Source organism: Cavia porcellus, unplaced genomic scaffold, assembly GCF_034190915.1.
Source record: "Cavia porcellus strain 051 isolate PalLab524CR breed Dunkin Hartley unplaced genomic scaffold, mCavPor4.1 scaffold_2, whole genome shotgun sequence".
Classification (NCBI taxonomy): Eukaryota; Metazoa; Chordata; class Mammalia; order Rodentia; family Caviidae; genus Cavia; species Cavia porcellus.
In genome coordinates this window covers 40,183,957-40,209,777 of record NW_026947485.1, presented here as the reverse complement: position 1 = coordinate 40,209,777, position 25,821 = coordinate 40,183,957, and the positions used below count along the sequence as shown (strand labels likewise).

Sequence of the window (25,821 nt, the reverse complement as noted above, 5' to 3'; positions counted from 1 at the left end):
TGAGGGCCCAGCCCTGTCTGACTGCCTGTAATATTTCTAACTAACTCAGCTGCCTGTAACAAGATGAAAGCCTGTCTGAAATTGGAGAGGCTAGCAAAGCCCACACAAAGGAAAGTCTCCCCAGACAGCAGTACATTCTGAACCTAGGATGGAACTCAGTGGCTTCCTCTGTCCTAGGCAGGTAGCTTCAGGGTCTGCAGCATTGCAGCCATCCACTTGTCTGAGAAGTAGGTGTGCACATGTGTGTGTGCCTGTAAAGGAAGAGGCCTGGAGCACTGGGTTTGCCCAGTTCTCACTTTTCTTTATCACTTACCTCTATTTTTCCAATGTGAAATGTTCTGTTTGAATGCCCTTCTGGAGACAGTTTTTGCACAAACCACTGTTTCCTGGCAATCTTAACTGTATTTTTTTATATCATTTGTAGAATAATTGGGTCAGTGTGATCCAGCAGATTCTGAAGAACAAAGTAGGATGAACGTCCCATCCCTTCTTGTCCCTCCCCTCCCCCATCTTCACGTATCCCATATTGAGCCTCACAGGGAGTGACGAGGGCCAGTTTTACCTTCACTGATTGTGGCACTGCAGTTACTATGCCATCACATGGAGCTTACCACTGCCCAGCCATCTAGAAGGATGTCCTTATTGCCATATCGTATCTGGGGAAATGGACCCCAAGTGAGTCCATGCAGCCCTCAGACCTTTCAGCAGATTCGCCACTGAAGTGATCACTACAAAAATGTTACTTTACCCTTATGTTCCTGGCTGAGGTTTTTGCCCCTCCCACCTCAGTTTTCTCCTGGCGTTTGTGCCCAAGTCCCTCCCCATTTATGTCACCTGCAAACTCACTTTCTGTGCTTCTGCCAACATCCTTTTCTGCATTCCCATAGCCAGTCTACCTGTGACCCAGCCAGTCTTCTGCAGAGAATTTCTATTCTGATTTGAGAGAACCATTGTTCAAAGCGGACAGGCAGCTGCTGAGGGACTGAAGGGGGAATCTGGCCAAGGCAGCCCTCCTGAGCTGAGGGAGAGCACCATTTCCTAGCTGTGCTGAGCTTCTCTGGGTCTCACCCCTATTGTAAGTGCAAACTCTCACCAAATCATCTCTGGGCCTGTGTAAACGGCAGTAGCTTCACTTGTGTGAAAGTCTCAGGTTCAGTCAATATAAAGGAGGCACGTAAGGATTTCCAAGGGGCATCTGAATCTACCCTTTGTGCTGCCCCTCCAGAGCCCTCCACAGACTCACAGTGTAGGAATTTTTCTGCTAAACAGCATGTAACCAAGTCCTTGCACATGGGGTATGTTGGAGCCACCATGCAAGTTTGTTTCTGGGCCCACCCTTCCAAAGACCTCGCAGAGACCCAGAAGGATATTCAATCACTGTGAACATGAATGTTTTCTGTTAGAACAGAAAGCCAAGGTTCAAATTTTCTTACAAATACGGAAAGAGATGGGCTGCAACTTACAATGTAAAATGTAATTTACCAGTTGTAACAAATACCAAGCACTGTGTTTAAATTCACAAATTAGTTATACAATTACAAGATGAAGGTGACCTAGCTTGATGGCAATTCATTTGAAAATTACCCCAGGGGAGTTTTGTTTACTAGAAACTGTACACTAAAAGCAGTGTGAAGTGACTGATAAAAATTGTGTTAATAGACAAGTAGTATAGATCAAAAGGAGGTAATTACTCTACACAGCTTAAACAACATTTGGGGTATTGTGCTCCATTCTTAGCATTGTGTTTTTAGAGCGTTCTTAATAAGTGGGGTAGGGGAGCACGTTAGGAAGGGGCTGGGTTGTATGTCCTGGGCTAATGAATAGTGCAGGTCACTAGGTAGAGAAAGAGCAGAGCAAACATTCACAACACAGGCACCTTTGGTGTACTTGTCTGTGGCTAAGTATTGTTAGTCACTTGCTGAGTCTTTTGTCATTCGGTCTTCAAAACAGCCAGTCCTCTAGCTAGGTGATATTTGGGGTCTGAAAACTTTCCCAAAGTCACCCACTGGTAAAGAAAAAAGAGGAACATATTCGTTCCAGATTTTCCCAGAGTGCAGAACTAGATGGGCAGGAAGTTCAGGTTAGTGGGTTTTTACTTAAAAGAGCACTTTTCCTAGTAGCAAAGCTATCTCTTCCTAAACAAGAGCTCCTAATTACTGGCATACTTAATAGAAACTAAATTCTCAGAGCTATAAAGAGGATATCCTTACTGGGATGGGAGTGAGATAAAAGTGACCTTTGTTCCAGTGGAATGTTCTGGAAGTCTGGAGCTTTCAGAGGACAGCATGAGGCATAGCTTCTGGACAGAGAGAAAACACTAGAGCTACTGGTGTCCTGTTTCTTCTGCTCAGGTTTGCAGATTAGAGGCCATTTATGCCTAGCATTAGCCTAATGTCCCTGTTTGCTCATCTCAGCTGTCTGAATGAGCTCTCATCTTGGCAGCTTGTCTGTCAAAGTTGGATCTGTCTCTTTTCCCCCGTTCAACTCTACTTTATGCTGTAACTTGTTTTCTACTTCAGGAATGGGTATTTCAAGGAAGCTGTGTTCCGTTTCTTTTCCCCACTGGTTCAGGCATCCACCAGGGGTGGGGGTGGAGCCTTCCTGGCCCAGACAGAACTGTCTGCACCAGGGATGTTGACGAGGCCTGTGTGCATATCTGCATGCTCACACTGCAGCCTGATCGATGCCTGTCAGAACTCAGCATCAGAGTGACAGCTGCACGCCGGGCTGTTTGCTGAACACAACTCGTCCGTCAAGGGAAATCAGACGAAATCCATCTTCTTGTCCAGAGCCTGGGCCAATGGGCTGTGCCCAGAATGCCATTCTTGTGTCCTGCTCTTCTTTTGTGCCCTCAAAGTCATTCCCCATGGGATGTTAGTGTTACATTGGTAGATCCCTTGGGGCAGGAGAATTACAGTCAATAAAATTATGTAGAGATCTATGTACATCCTCTACCCTTTTAGAACTTCCAGTTGATTGCTAGGCAGGCCTATTATGTGGCCAGTGCAGGTCAGGAACATGCAAAATTGACACATAATTATTTTAAATGAATTGGTATAAAATACAGCATATATAAAATGAATTTTTAAGAAGTTTTGCAAATGTCTATTGGGCAGTAGGTAGCTAGCTTAAGCAAATGTAGGCAATTGGTGAGAAAGGGACTGTTTAGAGAGTCTCATTAAAGAGGAAGTTATGGGATTTTAAGGCTTTTAGAGTTGACAAGGACACAATTTGGCAAAGACTGTATATTTGTAAACCATTTGGGGCTGCAAGAAGCTCTGTCACCCGTGTCTTGGCAATAAGCCAGTTAGCTGCCTCTCTCCCTCTTTCTAAAGCCTCTTTCATCCCATGCAAGTCTGTACCTGAACCTTCAAGGAGATCCTTACTGGCCCTCTGCCACTCTGGCACTTCCATTTCCCCAGGCTGCTAGCTCTTAAGTGCAGCATTCACCCAGTCCCCACCTTTGTTGAAGACCATGCAGGTTATTCTGTCTCTTTGCCTGGACTAAGTGGCTCTTGGAGAGTTCATGGAAAAATGCAGCAGGAGGCTGGTCACAGGGGAGGTAGTATTCTTCCCTGCTACCTAAAAGACTATGGCCCACAAAGTTTTGCAAAGGACAGAAGAGAGCTGCCTGGGCAGTGGGGGAAAGAACAGCCCAGGAGCAAGGGTTAGAGCACAGTAGCTGAGAAAGATAAGGTTTTTCTGTGTGGGAGACGGGGAGGCTTACAAAACCCACAAGCCGAGGACAGGGATCCCAATCAATGACAGGCCAGAGAGAAGCCATAGTTTCAGAGCAGCTCTTTTTTCTGCCAATCCTCAAAGGGCCTTTCAAACTAGGGAAGGATTCTCTGGTTTTGCTGCCTTGGGGGGAGAATTGGCCCCCTGATTGGGTCCCCTCTCGGCCTGCCCTACTTCCTGCAATTTGAGCTCTCCCCACTCCCGGCCTGTGGAGTGCAGCATTCAAAGCTTTATTGCCCACACACTAGAGCCGCTCTGCAATAAAAGACAATAAAACAAGGTTATGGGAATGGCTAGTGCAGGTGGCAGCCCCCTGGAGAACTGGGCCCACTGCTGCTTGTCTTCCCAGCAGCACCAATCACTGTTAAAGACTGCTGTCATGAAGTCATCTCAGTCTCCTGGGCCTTCTTTCTGGGGCCGAGTTAGTGACCCATGTGATGGTCAGATGGAGTGGCCACAACAGTGTGTCCATTGGCAAGCTTATGCCTGGCGCCTGAGCCCAGCCTCCTTTCCTCCTTTAGGGCTCAGCCCTTCACATGGCAGAAAGGCAGGGAACGGAGAGACAGTTTTACCTTCTAAGGCAAACCAGTGCTGACAAAAAAAGAACTGACCAGAGGGATTCTAGTGATGCTAGAGAGACAGGGGTCAGTATCCTTAACAATCAACACACTGGAAGAAGTAGAGTCAGGAAATGTTTGAAGAGAAGCAGAGGGGTGCATGAGTACCTGGTTGACTGTCCTACAAGGTTCCTATCTCATGCATACATTGCTCTGCACGGCAGATATTTATGCCTTGCACGGCGGTTGGCATTAGCTGTGGTTGAAAGTTTCCAATAATTCTCATTTTGTCATGCAGTATGTCTGGCCCTTTGACCAGAGAGCTTTTAAATTCTTCCTCCTGAGCCCTTTCCTGTCTCCTTTTCCCTGGCTCCTCCATCCCCAGGCTTGATCTGGACTTGTTGATGAGCCTCAGCTTCCCCCTAACACACACATGAGGCACTAAATCTTGCCTGCCTGCCTCGCGACCCACCATCATTTCCCAAGTTCACCTACGCCCATGAATGCTTAATTTAAAACTTCTGCTGCCTCTCAGCAGTTTGTAATTCTGCAGCCAAACTCAACAGAGGAAACAAAATGAGCTGATGAACATACTCAGGAAGGTGAGCAGAAAATCCTACACAGCATGTCTGTGATATGAGCAACGCCTTCTTTACCATTTAGTGTAATAAGATGGATATCTGCAGTGTCAAATTATTCTAATAGGATAGATATCTGCCTGATCTATCAGCCTGCAGGATGGTTATGAGTTTTAAATTTCCTCATCTCCACTGCAATAAATTCTCTGGGCTTTTCAATTGTATACTTAGTTGCTCTCAGACGGAGAAGCCAGAAGGATTTTGTTTTGGTCAAAGGGTAAAAGAGGCAGAGGTAACAAGGGACTGGGAGGCAGGAAGCGGCTGGGCTAGTACCATGTTTCACCTGTCTCTCCTCCACAGCCTTCCCTTCCCCCTTCCCCGGGCAGTTTGGTGGGCCAGTTTCCCCTGATCTTATCTCAGCATGGCTGTTGTGTCTCCCACAGAGATCTAAAGGAGCTCCTATACCTTCAGAGGTTTGAACTTTGAAGGAAAAGCCCCTGTCTGGGTATCTGCTGAAGGAGAGGGAAGCAAAGCAGAGGAAAAAAATGTGAGCCTGTGGAACCTATTGGCCTCAGGGCTTGGGTTGCCCTGACTGGCCATCTCACAATGCCAGCCAAGAAAAAAGGTTACAGTAGTAGCTCCAAGGTGTTCAGGGTGGGGACAGAGATCCTAGAGCTAGGCTCATGCTGAGCGTCCAACAGAGAATACATGCAGTGAGTCCCAGAGGGTAATAAGCCCAGATCCTGCTAACTGGTGTACTCAGAATGGGATCATTGAGGAAAGGAGCTCAGGCACATCCAAGGGAGGGATCACATCCTTGTTAATGGCCTTTTCTCTTTACTCTCACATATGGTCCCTGACCTCTAAGAGCAAGTAGCCAGAGCTACTTCCTTCCCACTATGTGCCTGTCCTCATCCCTCTCCCCTCTCCCCTGGCCAGCACCTCTACCCCCAAAGACTTAGACAGCTAAGCTTGTGGACTTCCCAGATGTCAGGAGAATCATTCTACCCACTTACTAGTGACAAGAGCCAGGCTTTGGAGTCAGGCAGCAGTGAGTTGAAATTCTAGCCTCTTCACTTGGGCCAGACTCAACACTAGATGTTAGGGTTTTCTGCTTACCTTGCCAAATACCTTTATGACCTAGAGAAAGTTCCTTTTGCCCCCCTGTACTAGGAATTGAATGCAGAAGCCTTTGTGATGAGCTACCTGAGGTGTAGGAGTTACTAAGGTGCATAAGCTGAGCTCAAACTTGCAATCCTCCTGTCCAGGCTGTGTGTGTGTGTGTGTGTGTGTGTGTGTGTGTGTGTGTGTGTGTGTGTAAAACTGTCTTTAATTGGCATATAAAAACAAATGGGGTACCATTTGATGTTCATATAATCTTTAAATTAAAGCAAACTTACCTATCTCCTCAAACATTTACTATTTCTTTATGATGAAAACCCTTGAAGTCCCTTCTTTCAGCTTTCTGAAATGTGTCGTACATTGTTAGTAGTCACCCTGGTGTGCATTAATAGCACAGCCAGAACTACTTCTGTGTAACTATAGCTTCTCACCTATCCCATCAGCTTTTTACCTTGGCCACGTTCTTTGCCACGTCCTAACTTGTCTAAACCTCCATTCCTTATCAGTAAAACAGGACTATAGAAACCACTGCATAGAATAGTTAAGCAAGACCGTATGCATGTCTGCAGAGCTGATACAGCACTAGGCACATGTGAAGTATTCAAGAAGTATTGGTTCCCTTCCCTTTTCCCGGTAACAAGCTGCTGATCTGGTTTTTGGATATGGAACTGACAACTGCAAAGCCTCTGACCTGGAGCATTTATGCCAAGCCTGGCTACTGGACTGATTATGTGCTCAAGACCATCAGTGGGTAAAACCATACTGGAACAGGGTATTGCCCCGGGGACTGTGCGCCCAGGACTATGTTTGGATCAGTCAAAAAACAAAAAGGGCCTGTTTTTCTAAGATTATCTTCCTCTTATGTTCTTTGGATCAAATATTCTTGAAAGCAAAGACATCATTATTTGCCAGTGATTGCACCTGTGTGTTCTTTTCATTCTATTCATTTAACAAACATGTTGACCTTCTGTGTGTCAGGTGCCATGTAGGAATTGGGACCATATGGTCAAGTCACCTGTGTTTTCTGCCATCGAGGAATTAACATTCTCAAGAGCTCCTCAGCAATCAAAGGAAAACTGCTACCCGCTCTGGTGCTCAGTATTCTCTCAGTACCAAATAGAAACCCAGAAAAGACTTCCTTCTGGAAGTGCTGCTTAAGCCACACCGGAGCATACATGTGAATATTAGCCAGCCAAGGATAGAGGATGTCTTTGTGTTCCGGGGAGAGATAACAGTGCAACAGTTGGGAATTACATTTAGTGATATAGACCAAAAACATTTGCTTAACAAGGTGAAAGGATACTAAAAGATAGGCAGTCCAGAATGGGAAGGGACTCCCAGTGTCAAGAGAAATCCAAGCCCTTGGTTGTACTCAACTGATCTCAGCACCTGTCTTTTCAAGGTGCAGGGTACCCATAGCCCTTTACATTTTCCTACCAGTCAAGGAACCAAAAGAGGAAAAATATGCAAAGAAAGCAACAGTGTTCCTAGAAGTCCCACCCTGAGATTCCTGCTAAAAAACTTGGTAAGCAAGGAGACCAGAGTGGAAAATATAACCTTGGAGCTAGTTATCCTAATCCCTAGATTAACAGGAATAGAAAAAAGGAGGAATGGAGATGGGAGATCTCTAACATGAAAGGCAGGACACAGGGAAAGGAACCTCAGAGTGTATTTGGGGCCAGATCAGAGTCTGTGTGGCATGAGGAGGGTAAGAGGCAGTAGAGTAAGACTGAAGGAACCCTTGCCCAATTCCCCTTGCCCAGTAGATGTTAAAAGCCCTGCTGCAGCTGAACAGTGGGTTCAATGACTGGTGCCCAGGCCAGAACTCGGCATGTGTTGTTCATACCCTCCTCTCTCAGAGGAAAGCTCCCACGCAATGCGAAAAGTCACGGGGTCAGGCCCCTCCCTGCCAAGGCCAGGAGCAAGCCAGGCCATATGTTGATCATGTAATTGTTTTTTAGCTATATTTTTTTGCTCAGACAGTCACAGTGCTTGGTCACCCTGTGACGTGTACACCCAGAATAGATTTCTGTCCTTATTAGATGTGCTTCACCCAGTGAGAAGAGCCAGCATTTGTTGAGTGCTTACTATACCCTCAACATGGTTCTGAGAGCTTTGTATTAGCTCACCTAAATCTTATGAAAGTGATATTTATCTTTACTGATCCCATGTCATACTTATCTTGAGGAAACTGAAGCACAGAGACCTATGTGATTACTAAATGGCAGAGGCTGGAATTGAACCCCATTAGCCTGGCTTTAGAACTCTTGCTAGTAACAGCTGTGCAGATCTGCCAATGGATGTAATCACTCTAATCAGGAGGAAAATGTTGGCACGAAAACAGGTAGGGAACACAGGATGAGGCACAAAGCACTAAATTTGTCTTTTATGTGGGGAAGGAGTGAAAATCCATGCTGGCAGAGCAAGTCTAGTAATGGCTGGGACACTGCAGCGTTTTTCTCCTCTTTCTGGCCCTGTTGATCTCTCCCTTGCACATTCTGGCTCTAGGCCAGCACATCCCTCGCCCCTTAACAAGGTACTATAATGTGCTTTCATTTCTCCCCATTCCTTTCTCCAAGCCATCCTGACTATAACAAGATGTTTCATGTTATGTTGGGGTTCCTACCCTTCTTTCTTTCCTTCCAGACTTGCTACAAGTGTGCAGAATCCAGCCCCTGATTCATCTGTCCCTGATCTGTAGCAGAAGACAGTTGGGCTCTGATGTGACCCGTCACTCCATCTCTCAAGCTCACCCCCTCTCTCAAGGTCAAGCTTGTTTTCTGAGCTGCTCATACCTCCTGCAGACCCCTTCCTCTCATGACATCTGTTTCCTCCATCACTGAACTTAGCATCACTTTCTGTCCTGAAATTCTACCCTTGTTCCTTCTACCCTAGAGTAATGCATTTTCAAAACATTTCCTTAGTCTAAAATATGTTTGCCTTTCTCCCAACTGTGAGGTCCAGTCATCTTTAAGACCTGCCCCTTCCTGGAGAGTTTTCCAACTCACCAGCCCTCAGAGCTGGCTCTTGTGTTTGCTGTGTACACCAGCTTCACTGTCATGGGTTTCACATGACAGTTTGTCACTAACTGACATGATATTACCTCATCATATCTTCTCAACCAAACCATTCTTGGAAGACAGAAGTTTTCTGTCCTGTAGATCTACTATAGTGCCTAATGGTATGCTTTTCTACTTAGTAAATGTCAAATAGCTATTACTTGGTTGGTTGGTTGGTTGGTTGGTTGCTTAGAATGATTTCTAGGTCTCTCCATATGCCCTTACGGATTTCTGTACATTTCTGTTCCCTCAATATTTGTCTTCCATTTTGAAGACTCCTAATCATCATTGGATGCTTTCATCTCTCTCATCAGCCCAGCTGGGCATCCCTGGTGATTCTCCAGCTCCCTGTATCTTTCCGAGCCACACTGGCCTCCCCTCACTGCCTACTCTGTTATAACTTTAACCTGCATTTCCTGCTGTTTCCTGGCCTTGAAAGCAGTCTTTGTTAGGAACCAGGAATACAGCCACGTGGAAGGTGCTGCCCAGAAGCACAGGAGCACTGCCAAGTAGTCTTCCCCCAGGAGTTCAGGACCCTTTTCATTCGATCCTCTTCCAGCGCTGTCTGGAATCCTACTGCATTGTGCAGGCTCTGGAGACGGGGTGAATTCAAAAGGCACAGAAAAACAACCTCATTCTGAAAGGGAGCAGATTAGCAAGAACAGGTTGGTATAGGATGAAGTTATTTATCAGGGAAAGTGAATCAGGCAGACTTCCTGGAAGATGAGATCAGTGTGAGTACCCCTGCTGCCATGCCTTCACCCTGCACCCTGCTGCCATGCCTTCACCCTGCACTCCTGAGTGGCACTTTCTGGGAGAAGATCGCCTTCATGCTCTGACTCTGCTTCCTCCTGTGGCAGTGAGGGGCCACTGGTTGTCCAGCCATTGCAACCCTCATGCAGACTTGTGGTCTCAGTAACAGGCAGGTACTTACACAGCAAGCAGATCTTCTGGGCCAGAGCAGAGGGAAAGCTGGAGGAAATGAGGCTGATAAGATACACATATTAACTCTAATGTGCTTTCACCTCAGGAAGATACAAAACTCTGAGAATCTCCTTAGTCCTTTTTCTGGCCTCCCTACAGTGTCTCAGTGAATACCTACTTAGAATCTAGGATTGGACCAGCCTTTCTCATCCACTTGTTGCCTCTGACACTCTCACTCTGCCTTTTCCTGCCCACTGACTCCAAGCAGCAGCTCGGGAACAGCAGGCAATTGAGAACACTCTAGCTGGCATTAAAAGAAATCAAATTGCTTAAATGGTATTTACACTGAGTAGCAGTAAGGTAGTGGCAGGAGTCTCAAAGTGTGGTCCGAGGGCACAGTGACAGGAAGGCCACAGTGAGACAAGCATGTTGACAGTAGTAGCTGCATCCAAGTGTCCTCTGTCAGAAGAGGCAGCAAGGCTTATGCCAGGTCAGGTCATTGTTCTCCCCGAGTCAAAAGGATTCTCTTAGATGCTTAATTGTGACATCTAGACAATCTTAGCCAGCGACTCTGAGCATGGTCATCCCTCTGCATTTCAGGACACACCTGCCTTGGAGGAGCACTGCCCACATGAGCAGAGATTAAGAGTCAGTAGAATTCTGCTTGGCACAACAAACTGGAAGGTGGACATAGCCTGACCAGATAGTAGGGACTACCAATTGGCTCCTGGGATCTTACTACACTAAGTTGTATTTGGGACATTTAATTGAAATTGGAGAGAAGAAATAATTGAGATTAATGAGACTTTGGCTCATGTCAAGACGATAGGCGGAGATTCCTGCCAACAACTAAGGTGCTGACCCATCCCACTTACTGTTCTTTCCTGTCACTAATAGTTCTTGTCTTGCCTCTAATCTCACTGCAGTAGTTTGGAGAACTTTCAGTACCTAGTCAAGAGCCCATGGTATGGGCAGAGGGTAAAGTGGAGGGAGAAAAGACATGGTCCCACTGTAGAGGCACACTGAGGTCCAGATGTCCTTATCTGGGTGAGGACTGCTGAAGCCTACACAGAGCCATGAGGGGTGGAGGTGAGGCTTGTAGGTCTTCCAAGGAAAACCCAAAAGTTTTGGTACAGCCGAGCATAATGGTGTGTGCCTATAGTCTTAGTACTGTGGATGCTGAGGCAAGAGGGTCACTGTGAGTTCAAGGCCAGCCTGAACTACATAGCAAGACCCTGTCTCAGAAAAACCAAAAAACAAACAAACAAACTCGGTGCAAACTCTAGCCTAAAAGTTTGGGAGGTTTTATGTACTATTGGACCTCCACTCTGACAGAGTAAGCAGTGCTATGTTTTGTCATTAGCAGTAAAAAGTCAACAGCAAGAAAGCCAAGCCTCTCTATATAAAGAAAGGCAGGGATCTAGTCATTAACCAGGCCAATCTGGCCCCTGGTAGGCTGCATTTATCCTTATTTCATGTGGGCATGTGCAAAACTTACAATGGGTGGCTTTTACCCAGGGGCTTTTCTGTGCATTACTGAGAAGCCAGAGACATCATAGGCCCTTTAGATCATGGCAATCAGGAATCCAGTCATTCTGTGTACAGGAGGGTGGATACAGAATAGCCCTCCAGCACTGACACTACTCAACTCAAAAGACCAGTCTCCAGGGCTTAGCATCGTCTCACAGGATGTTTCCTTTTGCCTGCTGTGTTGCAAGAGATTTAAAACAGTGTAGGAATGTATACTGGACCTGGGCAAAATCCCCCAGATGCTCAGATCTTCTGCCTCTTCACCCTAAAAACAGATCCTTAAGAAGGTCAGAGAGTGTGGGACTTCTTTTTTCTCTGTGTCCTGTCCAGGGGCATACATTAACAAAGCTGCTAACAGCCTGTGACTGTGCCACTGCACAGATCTCCCTGGGTGGTCATATACAGCACGTGCAGCACAGCCTGCTGCGGAAGGTGGGTCTGCAGCAGGCTTCCTGCGTGGCACACAAAGGCAGGATGTTCTTAAGGACAGGTAGGGGGCTTTCTCAGAAAAGCTGCAGAGTGACCAATTCCTTCTTTGCTGGAGTGATGAGAAAGGGGGCAGTCAATTGCCTAACCTTGACTGAACGTATAGATTTTTTGTCCGTTTAGGTTTTCATTTTGATGCATTTTTTCTGGCCTGCTAGAGGAATTAATGTCTTTGCCTCTTTTGCCAAAAGGTCAACTGATGGTAAAATTTAAGAAAGGGCTTCATGTCCCTTTTGAGACACTCCAGCCCTACGCTGACATCTATGAGCAGGCCCTGTGGATGCAGCCCAGCTCAGAGAAGTCAGGAGTGACTGGGCCCAGAGGTCAACTTCAATTCAAGCCTCAGATCCTTTGAACCCAACAGCTTTGATTTGCTCAAAGGTTTCTGTGTTCTCCATAAGGATATAAGGGCCTCCTGGCATCGTGGGTGACTTACGCCTTCAAGCTTTCTCAGCCCTTGGACTCAGACCTTCCCTCAGGTTACAGTGGCCTAACTATACTGCCTATTTCCTTGCTTGGAGGATTTAGCCCTGGATGGTACCTGAGAACAGGGAACCAGGCCTCATGGTATCTCTGGCCTCACCTCAGACTGTGTTCCATTCTCATAGCTCCTGTCCTGTCCTCATAGTTCTTTCCCAAGCCATCTTATGCCTGCTTTTGCTCTTTAACCTTCCCTTGCTGAGGGCGGTGACCAGGAGGCAGTAGATGTGTAGGAGACCAGAGGGAGGCATACCCAGCTGCTGCCTGTGCTCATGCTTAGATAAATAGAGGAATCCATCCTCACTCCAGTTATATTCAGCAGAGACAAAGCCAAGTGTGAAGCAACCCCTTCTGCTCACACTGTCTGGCCTGCTGTTAGTCATCAGTGCTGGCTGCCCTGGCCAGGAGTGGGCTCTGCCCCCCTGGGCCCTGGTGGGCAGCCCTCCACCACAGAGAGCTCTCTAGCAGGCCTTCCCAGTCAGCTCAGTGCCACCGCATGTGTCCAGGGACAGGTACTTGCCTTTTCCTTCTTAACTGCTGGTAATCTGGGGAATCTAGCATCCTTTACCTTTCATCATTAATGTATTGAATGTCTACCAGATGCCATTAATAAATGCCTGTTGTAATATTGTAATAGTGAAATGAGCAAAATACCGTGGGGGAAAGTCCTTGCTAAATATTGCCATGGTTCTTGTGAAATGACATCTGTGCAGAATCTCAGTGGGTAGGTTAGATGGGAGTTTGCAGGAGAAGTAGTAGGAGGCAGCATACTGGCCAAAGGGAATAGCGTATGTCAAGACCCGAAGAGTGCAGCCCAGTGCGAGTGAAGCAGGGAGGTCTTCAGCATGACTAGAGCAAAATAATGAGGGGTAGGAGTTGAGACCAGCAAGGGTCTGTTTATGTGGAGCTTATATTCTGCTGTGCTGAGGGATTAAACTTTAGCAGAGAACAAGGAAAGAATTTCAGCAGAAGAGTGATCTAATACACTTTAAAAATTAACACTTTTTGAGTACTTAATGTATGACAGACTCTCCTTCTCTGTTTCACTCACCCTTCATCAAAGCCATTTTGCTTAGGGATCATTCTTTATTATGCTCAATTAGGAAATACCAGTGCCTGAAAGGTCAAATAACCCACCAGTGTCACAGAGCTCCTTGGCAGTAGAACAAGATTTGAAGCCAGGTAGTCCCGGGCTTCAGAGCCTGTATCTGACCGCTGCACTGTACTGCCTCACTCTCCAGGATCGTGGGAGGGCTGTTAGAAGCAAAGCGAGATAGCAAGGACACCAGTGAGGGGGCAATGTGACCCGCAGCTGGGTCCTGAACTGAGGGCATGCAGTTAGGATAAAGACAAGGGAAGAGTCTGAGGAACAGAATCTGTGTGCCCTGGAGATGGGCTCTGAAAGGGCAAGGAACTCAGGACAGCTCACATGTTGCCATCTGCAGCTGGAAGTGCAGGTTTCCTGGTAAAGGTGAGAGATTCAGGGCTGGACTCACTATGGTTGGGATTTACCTAGCGGTGTTGAATTGTAATGGCGGATCTGGACTGGAGACGAAAGCTGTTTGTCTGATCACTCAGAGAGAAGTGGATTGCAGGGACTGTCAACAGCTTAACACAGCCCCTGAGGAAATACCCATGCTCAAGGGCCATGTTGTGGGAGGAGAATTCACAACTGAGACTCAAAAAGAGCAAGGAAAAAAGTCAAGACTGAGACTCACAGAGATCTAAAAAAAGAAAGTTTCAAAATGATCCGGGGTGCTTGGCTTTGTCATAGCATTTGAAAGGTCAAAAATGATGAAATCTGCAAAGAAATTATTAAAGTAGCAATTAAGAAGTCCTGAACTGAAGTAATAGTGACAGTAGAGTACCTACCATGGGAAGCAGCTGCACAGGGGAAGGGATGAAAGGTGTTGGCCAAGTGCAGGACGCTCTGTGAGTCAGGAGAAAGGGCAGGCTTGAAGGGGCGTGTGGGCAAAGCAGGATCTGCTAAATGGACTGAGAGTGTTTGCAGGCAAAGAGATAGATCCTGGTGGGAAAGGCAGTGAGAAAGGTACTGTAGAAGACAGAAAGCAGAAGAGGGGATGGTCAAACACCTGGTTAATTTCTTTTTTTTTTTTTTCCTCCAAAGGGATAAAAGGAAAATAAGTAGGCATGAATGCCAACTGGAGTGCTTCATAGTGGCAAAATGTAGGTCCCCACAGTGACATTACCCACAGCACTTGGGTTCAACAAAGCAAAATACACAGAATAAGGACCTATACCAGCCCGCAGAATAGGCATGAGATTAAGTTATATAATAACAGCTACCCCTATTTGATAAATGTGATCATTACATATATCTAAAATGTATCAGTAAAATCTAATTTAAAAAAAAGAAAAGAAAAGAACAGGTACCTGTGAAGGGGAATTGCCATTTGAACTTTTGACCTGAGTGGACATTGGTTTACTTTCATATCAGGCGAGAAATGTGATCATTTCAGCAGTTACATCATAGATGACATGCACACTGATCCATAAAACAGGCCAATGCCTAGCACCCTCCTGCTGGGGGCAAGTCTAGCCCTGCAGCTGGAGAGGAGTTCTGGCCAGAGCCCCTGTGGGTGATCTCCTGGTTCAAGCCAGTGGCTGGGTTTGTTAGCAGCTCTGTGGAGAACCTGGTGGAAAGCAGTCATTGCTCCTTTTTCTGAGGAGGACCGCTCCTTTTACTGTCAGCCAGGGAGCACAAGGAGGTAGACCCTCCAGATATGCCTGCTTCAGAGGGACCTAAATTGTGCCTCTCACTAGGGGAGCCCTTGGGAAAGGACTCCAGCAGTGGGGGCCATACACTGGCAATAGGGCAAAACCAGCACCCCTGGTTCCACCACATTTCCTGCTCACACCTCAGGGAAGATAGTGTTAACTCTCTTCGGCCTCCAGCCTAGGGTTTTCCTAGGAAGATGAACAATCTGCCTTCCTTATTCTCTGCACCAAAGAACCAGAATGCATCAGTTTGTAAACTGTGTTACCACTCACAAAGGCCTAGAGTCAGCAGGTTTGCTTTTCTGAGAGATGCCTTTAACCTTGGCTGCTGCCTCTATGCCTCAGGCGTAAACCACCACCACCACCTCCACCGCCACCCCATCTCACATTCCCAGCACCCTACACTTCATCTTAAAGGTAGGGAAAGGCATTCCAGGAGACTAAAAGAAACCCTGAGCTCCTCGCCCAGCCATCTCTTACCACCCAGGCTTTCCCTCTATTTCCAGGAGCACCTTGGCCCCTCTTGCCTACAGGGACTACAGTGCCTGGACTTCTAGACATGGCATGGGCCCACTTTCAGATGTCAGAAAAGACGCTTTCTGGAAAAGCAGTCCTCCCCCCGTAGGCTAGATGTAAAAGAGTGACCTAGTCTGGAAGTGAGGAGGAAATGGTACACGCTGGTGGGAACGGACTCACACTGCCGCTCTAGCTCACTGAAGGTCTATGTTGCTGCCTGCTTTCAGCTTTCCCACTCCCTACCATGCAGATGGTAATGAGACCCAAGAGGCGGGTCATGGGCACTGTCTCCCCGCTCCCAGAGCGTTGCATTATTAATTGTGTTGTGTTAATGTTCATCTTCTCTGTAAGAAGTTGGTGTATATGCACGTGGCCGGGAATGGGGGGAATGAGCTGGCTGTGTTAAACTACTACTGTATTAAGGTGAAATGTCTCAGGTTCACAGCTCAGGCCAGGGCAGCATGCCTTGGTGCAGCATCAGTGATGGTAGCTAACCCAGCTTGGTGGCACAGCTCCCTCTGTGACAGGAAAGCACCTCAGTTACATTCTGGTTACTCACAGTCTCACAAAAAGCTGTGGAGAGGATGAGGTAGTGATGCCCATAGTCCATTTTATGTTGCTATAGCAGAGTATCTGATGCTGGGTCTTTCTCCCCTGCTCCCAAAAGGTCTTGCACTCTGATTACAAGCATGCATACTTTATTTAACAAACAAACAAAAAAAAGGTTTGTTTTGGAGGTCCCATAACCTGGCACTGGCACCAGTGCTGGCTCCTGATGAGGTCCTCAGAGTGGCTAGCACCTCAGAGCAGGAGATGTGGAAGAGGTGTACACAACACTTGAAGAGGTAGGAAGCAAGAGTGGGAGGGGCCAGGCTTGTTCGTAGCAGTCTGACCCTTTGAGTCGTACATTAATCCTCCCCAAAGGTAGTACCCCCATGACCTGGTTACCTTCCTCCAAACCCCTCTCTTCTCTTCTGTGCAGGTCAGGTTTTGCTTTATAGCTCTGGCCTGGCTCCAACTTACTATCCTCTTGCCTCAGTTTAGTGCTGAGATTACAGAAGTACATGCCCAGTTGGCCCCACTTTTAAGGATTTGCCATCTCTCCAGACAGCCGTACTCAGGGTACCACCAAACTTGTAGACCACATTTTCAAACCATGAACAGACCGCATCCCAGCCATATATTCAGGAAGCATCTGAAATTCCCCAGGCCCCACATCATTCGGCTCTTCTCTCTCTGTTTCCCATCTTGGCCCTCAGTTAACCCATTGTTTTTCTTCTCTCTTTGACTCTCAGTCCCAGCCTTCCATACACAGGTCCCTAGCCTCAGAAAATTCAGAGCAGAGAGAACCTCTACAGATGAAAAACTTTCAGTCCAAAGCAGGTGTCACGGAGGAAATGAAGTCAGTACCTGGCTAACAATTCAAGTCCAGCACTCTTCTCTAGTTCTCTGTCATATACAGGCCTGTGCTGTGTTCCTCACTGATGTCTTAGAGGATTTTGAAAGCAAGAATGTCATCCAGCATCGTGTGAGGAACAGGGAGACTTCTGCCTCTAAAGCCTGTCATTGGGGCCCCTGTGTCACCTCCCCAGACCTGGCCCCAAGTGCTGTTACTCTACCCTGTGCAGGAACTTGGAGCTAGCACGCCCTGAGTTTCTTTCCAGAAGCCCCAGGGCAGAAAGGGTGTCCTGTCTGCCTGAAGCAGCCCACCTCACTTTCCAGAGAGCACCCCCACTGCTGTTTTTCCAAATCTTCTGCTAACTCCCAGCCCCTGGGGCAGAGGCTAAATGGAGGCTCAGGCATTTCCTGTGCCACCTTAGGCACTGTACATAGAGGCAGTGGCGGCACTCTTAAAGGAAAGAGGATTGGTTCCACCATTCTAGCAAAGAGCAAGGGAAGGGCTAGTGTAAATGTGTGAAGTCCTGTGTTCACTGCCATGAAATCCCGTGTGGAATATCTTCTTCTTTGGCTCCCTGGAGTTCTTACATGGAACTCGGATTCCCCCTGCTATCTTCCCCTATTCTCATTTAGAAAATTGTTTTGCCCTTGGTGCCCCTGGCTAGCCCTTCAGTGCAGGCAGCCTCTAGTGCATGTTCTGTCTTCTCCCCCTTATCCCTGCTGCGACATGGCCCCGGCAGGAAGGCTTCATCTTCACCCTTTAGTGCCACTAGGCATTCAGCTCAGCCCCTGGACAAAGAAAGCTTGGACAAATGCAGCTAAATGAGCCTTCGTGCTGGCAGAACCTCCCCTGTGGTCTGGTAGCTGAACTCCTCAGTAATCTCCCCCATTCCTAACACATGGGCACATTATAGGAAAGATTCCAGAATCTGAAGGCTAATTGCCAGGGAGGACCAGAGAAGTTGAGAGTGAGTATTGGTGCTTATAAAACCATCAGCCCTTGCCCCTGGCTCTTGCGTTGTTTCTTCCTCCACACCCCTTAGCAGATCCAAGTGGCTCCCAGGCCTGCACTGCACCCCAGGCAGAGAATGTGCCTCATTGCTTAGACCAAGAGAATGACTCAGCCCCCACTTCCACTGTGATTGAAGCAATTCCTGTTTTAAGGAGCTGGGCAGAATCCAGACAGGGGGAGAAAAGTAGCAATTTGTGGGTGGGGACACGGATGGCAGATACATTTCTGGAAGACAGGGCACAGATGCCATTGAGAAAGGGACCTCCACCATCAACCCACTGTCCCCAACCATGGCACTGGACTGTTTTACCTATCTCCTTTCCTCCCCCTTTTCCCCTTCCTCACCAAGGTCTGCTGTGAAAGGAAAGTCTACAAAACTGCCTGGGTGGGTGCTGAGGTTGTGTGTGTCACCTGGGTACCAGGAACTCTTCCTCAGTAATTAAGAGACATGCAGATTAACAGCCTGTGCCGTTTGTATTAATTTGGTAAATAAGCCAGAACAATTTCATTAGTGGCACATTAATGTGCTTGGGAGTAGGAAGATGTGTCCCACTGTGAGGCATCATGGCTTGCTGGCTGCCCAGCTTACAGATAAACCAAGGTCCAGTGTTGGGGCTGGCGATTTAGCTCAGCGGCATAAGCGCCTGCCTTGCAAGCTTGTGCTCGTGAGTTCGATCCCTGGTACCAGTAAAAATACAAAAAAAAAAAAAAAACCAGGTCCAGTGTGTCTAGTGACTTTCTTCCTGTGTTTAACTGGCTGTTGTCACTCACCTTTTTGGCACTATGACAAAGAAAGATGCCTACACTAACCAGAAAGGCATCTGTCTGTGTAGGTGAGTTTAGGGACCCCCTAATTGCTTATGTTCACTCCTTTATTTTGTATGAGTACAGGGTGGGTCAAGAAACCTAAAACTTTTCAGGAAGGGAGGAGAATGACAGGCTCATTAAGCAAGAATTGGTCACTTCTGATAAGAAGACCCCAGTGCACAGCATGGCTCAGCAGGACAGCTGTTGGATGTAAGTATGCCATAGATGCAGGTCCAGCTATGATCTATGAGTCCAACTATGACCAGTTGATGTCATAGCTGTTCTACTTAATACACAGGGCCCTCTTGTCTTTTCAAGGTTAGGAAACAATCTAGCAGTCAATCTAGTGATCTGCCTCCAAATTCACAAATAGAGCAAGAGTTGATCCCTAGATTTGATTCCAAAGTCTGCACACGCTCTACCACCTCTCAGCCCAGGCAGAGTGTACATCCCACTTGGGAGAAGACTAAGTATAAAACAATCTCCAGTCCCCATGGAGCGGACAGTAGTTGGAGAATGAAAACACTTCAGCATGAAATAAATGCCCCTGCTAGGAAGCAAGAAATTAATGATGATGATAATCTTAATGAAGCATTTACATGCCGATCTTCTGGTGCTTTATGTATTTTGTATTAGCTCATTTAGCCATCACAATAATGGTTTTGAGGTAGGCATTGTTACAATCCCCCAATCTTACAGTAGGTAAATAGAGACACAAAGAAGTTACGTGACTCTCTGGAATTGAACTCAAGTCATCTGGCTCCAGAGCCCATGCTCATAATTTCTGTGCTGTACTTGGCCCCTTCAGTGCTAGGTGAAGGGCAAACGCACAGGTGTTCAGGGGGAACTCCCTGCAAACCCCAGGCAGGGAAGCCTTCAGAGACAAAGATGTCTTGAAAACCCTAAGAGCAGAGCTCACATGCATGGTTCCAGCCAGTTGTGCAGCAACTATAAAAACCCATTCTCATTCTGCCAGTATCGAAGACCAGAAATTCTGGCTACTGGCTAACCATCAAGTGAGGCAGCCCCACCGTGTCCTCCAACTCCTGAGGGTCACAGCTAGCTTTCAAGCGTGTACCAGCTCCCACCAAGCCATTTTCCCAGGTTGGTACCACCTGCTTTTCTCAGTCTCGGGGCTTCTGCACAGCCCTGAGTCTTCCTAGGTCTCAGCATCCCTGTCTACACCAAGGTGAATAAGGAGAAGAGCTACCCACTGTTCGTTGCTCGCACTGCTTGTATATATACATGCACATACTCTAGAAGCCCCAAGGCCATGTCCATCACACATGTACACCTTCCCACATACACAGAGAAGAGTCACCCTGCAGTTCTCTGAGCCAGGTCCACTGTCAGCCTTCTGGCTGCCCATGGTCATCACGCAAGATTTGAGCTTCTTGATGTCACCTGCCATTGTAGGAGTCCTCTCACAGAAACTGTTGAATCCAGATCTCTCTGAAATGCTCCAAAATACTGATAGTAAAGTAACTGTATTGTACAGCCCTCTATGGATAATATCTCAGTTAATGCTCAAAATAACCAAACTGAGCAACCAGAGCTTTCTTGTACATTTCACAGGAGCAAGCCTCCCCTAACTGTCTAATTTGAGGCAACTTGAGAAAGTAGCTCTTTCTATATGCTTCTATATATAGTCAACCCTCATTATTCACAGGCAATATATTTGCAATTTACATACTTCCTGAAATTTACTTGCAACCCTAAGAGCACTTCTTATAGTACTTTTACAATTGTATGTGGACAGGCACAGAGTGGACAGGCGAAATCCTAAGTCACCCAGCAAGTACATTCCCATCTCAAGTAAACAAGGCAACATTACCTTCTTGCTACAGTTCTCAGAGCAGTGTTGTGTGGTATATTTAGTGCCGTGTGTGTGTGTGTGTGTGTGTGTGTGTGTGTGTGTGTGTGTGTTGAGATAATCCTTGTGTTACTCAGGCTTGCCTCAAAGTTCTAGGCTCCAGTGGTCCTTTTGCCTCAGCCTTCCAAAGTAGCTGAGTCTACAAACATGCCACTGCTCAGCTTTTTTTTTTTTTTTTTTTTTAATTAAAGGGAGATCTCAGATACTTGAGTCTTAGAGTTAAGTAGAGAACTGAAGTTTGTACAGATTCAGACACACATAATGTTACAGGTAAGCCTCAGATTCCTGGCAGTCACTAGAAAGGTGAAGCGCAGTGAAGGATGCACAGCATTCCAAGCTGGGCATTCCTGCTTAACCCTTGCTTCCAAACCCTGCAGGTCTCTCTGAGCCAGAGAAGAGCACCCACGTAGGCCAAGGCATGTCCAAATGGTGGACACAGTGCAAGACATGGCCTGAGAGCTACATGGCAGCTGGCAAGAATGGTAGCCCAGCCACCTTCCCCTGAGAGCCTTCTTTTGATTGAGAAATTACTGTGGCGGTGGCAGCTGTAATGAAAGGGGAAGCAGAGCCCCACAGGCGACAGCTTTATCTCCTTCTACAACTCGAGATGGATCCGGTGGCAGCACAGTGCCCAAGGCCAGAGATTTCTTTCCTGCACTGCCGGGTGGGCCCAGGGACTTGTCAAGCCCAAGTTAGCGCATCGATTGCAGGCAGGGTGAGGATGGGGGCGTGTGAATTCAAGGCTCGCTTCCAAAGAGAGCTGCACTGCCTGGTGGGGCAGACCCCAGGTGTGGCAGCAAGTTGCTAGGTTTTCTCTAATGTGAGCTCTGGAGAGAGGTAAGCATCTGGATTTTGGCCTCAAACAACAGTGTCCATTTGGGTTTTGCCATGTGAAGTGAGGTCTGAGCCTGGCACCTTATAAGATGAGAGGAACTGTGCCTGCCTGGTTGCCTCAGCAACCCATCTCTGAGCTTCTTACATCAGACCCAGCACACTGCTGCAGAGAGCCATCTTAGCCCAGTGCAAGCTGCCCAAGGGTCTGCCAGGCCTCAGAGGAGGCTCATTGGCCATGCAGAGCCATGCACAGGCAGCCAGGTTTAGGGAAAGGACACTTGGTCACTAAAACTGTGTGGAAACTGCTGTGGGCCTGGGCTCAGTGTTGGCTAAGAACTGAATCAGCCTCATTTGCTTTTGGCCATGCATCTCTGAAACCTCCAAACATTCTTCCCTAAGCTGCTCCCAAATTCCTCTAGGACAAGCAGCTTCTTGGACTCAGCATATTTGGTAAAATGGGGCAAATTAAGGCAAAGAAGGAATGGTCCTCTTGAGTAACATCTTTCACATCACCACACACCTGACAGCCCCTTCCTGTGCCCAGATGTTCCCCACTGCAGAAGGCTCAGGCTTATAGCGATCTGTGCTTTTGCAGGGCGGATGAGACGTGTTGAGCTCTGAGCATGTTTTGTCCATCAGTGCTTCCCCACACTTCTCCAGTAGTCGCCAGAGATAGAGAGAAGCCTGCTTTGGGATCTTCTAAAGCAGTAGTTGCTGGTTCTGCTTATGTCTGCCTCTTGGCTGGGTGGCGCAGACATTCAGTTGGGTTGGCAGCTACTGGACAGGGAGATTCTGCTACCCAGCACTCCCATTCAGGATCTGTGATGACCTACAGGGTCACTGGGCCTGAATGGTAGAGAGAGCTGGCAGTACCCCAGAAGAAGCAGAGGGTCAGAGTGGCTGGTAGGAAAAAGGACTGTTGCTAAAACAGAAGACTCTGAAGAAGAGGGCAAGAGGAAGGAGAGTCTTGGCTTTGTAGAAATGGCAGCAGTGCAGCCTAGATTATGCTATTGGCTCTGTCCCTTCCTAGCTCTGCTTGCTCCATGCTTTAGTCCTCCAACAAGTCAGATTGGATCTGTTTGTGTAGTATCCTTTTTTCTGATCCTAATAGACTCTGCATGTCCTCTTCTGTACCCACCTCAACTTCAAGCATTGTTGAACTTGCATTTCTACTTGAAGGATTAGCTGTGGGCCTCGGAGGGGGAGTTATTCAGGGTCCTGTCTTCTGGGCCTTGCCCCTTGTTTGCTCCCCACTACCTCATCATCCAACATCTCTGACTTCTCCATCACTTCTAGCCTTTGCCACTGTCTCCAGGCTTTGAGAATTCCCGGGTATTTAGACATTCATTTTATTGCTTAATCGAGCTTGAAGCCATTTAAATTAATACAAATTTTTACATTTAGCAGCAAAGGCTTTTATAGGCCCCTTTAGCAGAAGAAAGACGTCAGAAGAGAATCAAGGAAGGAATTTATCCCAGCCATTGCCTTCCTGCAATAGGGGCAGATCGGCTACCACGAAGGACAGCAGAGTCAGTGCTGAGACTGGGGCCCTAGGGAAGGGGTCCTGAGTGGAATGGACCTAGGAGCCCACGAAACCATGGAAATTCCTGAAGATTCAGGTGTTCAGTCACAGCCTGTGGCTCAGGGTCATGCTCATAGCAGTGACCAAATCCTTCCAGCTGTTTCTTCTTGGTGGAGACCTAGTAGGGTTCCCCCCTACCTGTCTCTGTACCAGTACCTTTCTTGCTCACTGTGTCCTACCTCAACCTGAGCTCTTTCTTCTTCTTTTTTTTTTTGTCTTTTTCCTTTTTATTGGTACCAGGAATCGAACTCATGATGACCTGCTTGCAAGGCAGGTGCTTATGCCGCTGAGCTAAATCCCCAGCCCCAACCTGAGCTCTTTTCCTCTCCTCTCCTCTCTCCCTGCTTGCTGGAAACCACTTTAATTACCTTCATTAAACATTAATCTTTTGAGTTTTTGCAGGAAAAATGCAGCCTTTCAGGGATTGCCTTGCTCCCTGAGGCCTGCCTGTCTCCTCAGCTCTGTCTGTTGCTTGCTTCACTCCTGTCCCTGAAGGCTCCACCCACTCACAATCCTCACTTAACTCAAGAAAGGTCAGGTGTACCCCAGTAGCTCTCTGAGAGAGGAAGTGAAGGGAGAAATGAACTGATGGAGTCTAAGAAGGTTCCAGGATTCTGCTCTTCTCCTTCCCTGGTACCCACAGCTCCTGCCACATAAGATGAACATCGACCACATGCCTCACGACCTGGGAGTCCTCAGTGTCGGTGTCACCTCCACTGTGGTTGTGCGCTGACACCCTGTCTTTCTGTCTCCAGGTGGAGGTGGAGGTGGAGAGCATGGACAAAGCCGGCAACTTCATCGGCTGGCTGCACATGGATGGCGCTAACCTGTCTGTCTTGCTGGTGGAGCACGCGCTCTCCAAGGTCCACTTCACTGCAGAGCGCAGTGCCTACTACAAATCCCTGCTATCTGCTGAGGAAGCTGCCAAGCAGAAAAAAGAGAAGGTAGGGGTGTGGTGACCACTCCCTAGCTCTCTTGTCCTCCCCTCCTCTCCCACACCTCCCCCAACCCCAGTAAGTGGCCTGGGAGGGTGGTGATCACAGACCTGTCATGGGGACATCATGCATAGTCAAGGGAAAGGCTGCCAGCTTAGCTGACCTTCACCATAAGCCTGTTGCAGACCAGAGGTGGGCATGACTGCAGTCTGGATAAGCCTCAATTATCCCCAGGCCTGCTCAGGTGGCCCCACAGCAGAAGGCTATCTGAGGTGACCTTGGAGCCCTGGGAGAAGCCTGGGCTGACCTCCTTCCTTAGCCTGGACCCTTCCCTATCAGTGCCTTCAGAGGGACCCAGAGGGCCCACAACCATGTATGAATTTCCTTCACATTGCCCTGCAGGGAAGTAGCCCCAGGAGATGCATAAAGCTGTTACAACAACAGATTCACAGCCCATCAGTCTCTGCAGACACTGCATAGAAGAGACAAGGGGGGTGGGTCAGAAAACAGCTTTGGAAACAAATTGATGATTAAGGAACTCAGTGGTTTGGGGGTGGGAGCCCAGCCCTGTACCCCCCTACTCGTCTGTCTCAATTGACTTACAGCTCAGCCCTGATAATGGGGATAAATCAGCTGGCCACCAATTTGTCAGGGCTTCTCTGAGCTTGAGGAGGATTTCGTGGGACAGCCGTGCTGAGCCATAAATTTGTTCCAGGAATAAATGTTTCCTTCCCCATGGGGCAGCCATCTGGCTCAAAACTCCCTTTCCAGAGCCAAGGTCCAGATACCTGCCAGAAAGAGTTGGGGGCTTTGGGTCCCCGAGGTCACTACACTCTTCCCAGCCCAGAGCAGCCACCTCTTCATTCAGGGCCTTGCTTTTACTCTAGGGACAGACCCAGGGACTGCCCTCCTGGATTTCCATGTCTTTCCTTCCACTCCCTTGGAAGTAGGGCAGGTGACATCAGGAGAGTACAAGTAGACAGACAATACGGAGAGGTGACTCAAAAAGCCAGGACAGGTATAAAGGGCTGAGCATGCTCTGGAGGAGCCAGCTGTCTTGAGGCCTTGGGAAATCCCCCTTCCTTGTTCAGTTGTTACTTAATATTAAACCCTGTCTTCCCAAGGTGATGAGGGAAGCAGGAAGCCTCAGCTTCTATAGGGAAGGAGTCACACACTTCTGCTTGGATTTCCTGCCTGTCACAGCTGAACTTAACTGCCATCCCCATGTCCTCTGTGTGCTCCAGGGAGATGGAGGCGAGGAGAGGAGATACCAGGGCCTCCTGCTCAGGACTGAATCTTCCTGGAAGAGAAGCAGCTTGGGCTAATGTGACAGTACCTCAGTACAAGGCCCTAAGCTCAAGGCTCCTTGGCTACTCAGCCAGTAACACTTCACTTGAGCCTCAAAGCCTCCTCCTCAGATCTGGGCTACCCTCTGTCTTCTGAGAGTAGAGACCAGAGAGGAATGCAGGGAAGGACAAAGAGGGGAATATGGCCTGACGAGGATGGCTGGGTTCTTTGCCAGGTGCTGAATTGGGCATTGCTGTTTACTGCCTACTAGATGTGTCTGAAAGAGCCCAAATTGTCATTTCACTGGTGCCACTTGATGATGCTGAGGAGTAATTACCAGTGATTAATTACTTACACGGGTTGT

The 25,821-nt window shown here is 47.8% G+C and overlaps 1 protein-coding gene across 1 annotated transcript in view; it reads left to right on the top strand.

The window, feature by feature from the left end:
* Nucleotides 1–25,821, top strand: part of Snd1 (staphylococcal nuclease and tudor domain containing 1) — a 418,031-nt gene that overhangs the window by 379,069 nt on the left and 13,141 nt on the right. The window contains exon 17 of the mRNA XM_003475164.5: nt 23,991–24,179. Coding sequence (XP_003475212.2) covers nt 23,991–24,179 — 189 coding nt within the window. The remainder of the gene's footprint in view (nt 1–23,990; nt 24,180–25,821) is intronic.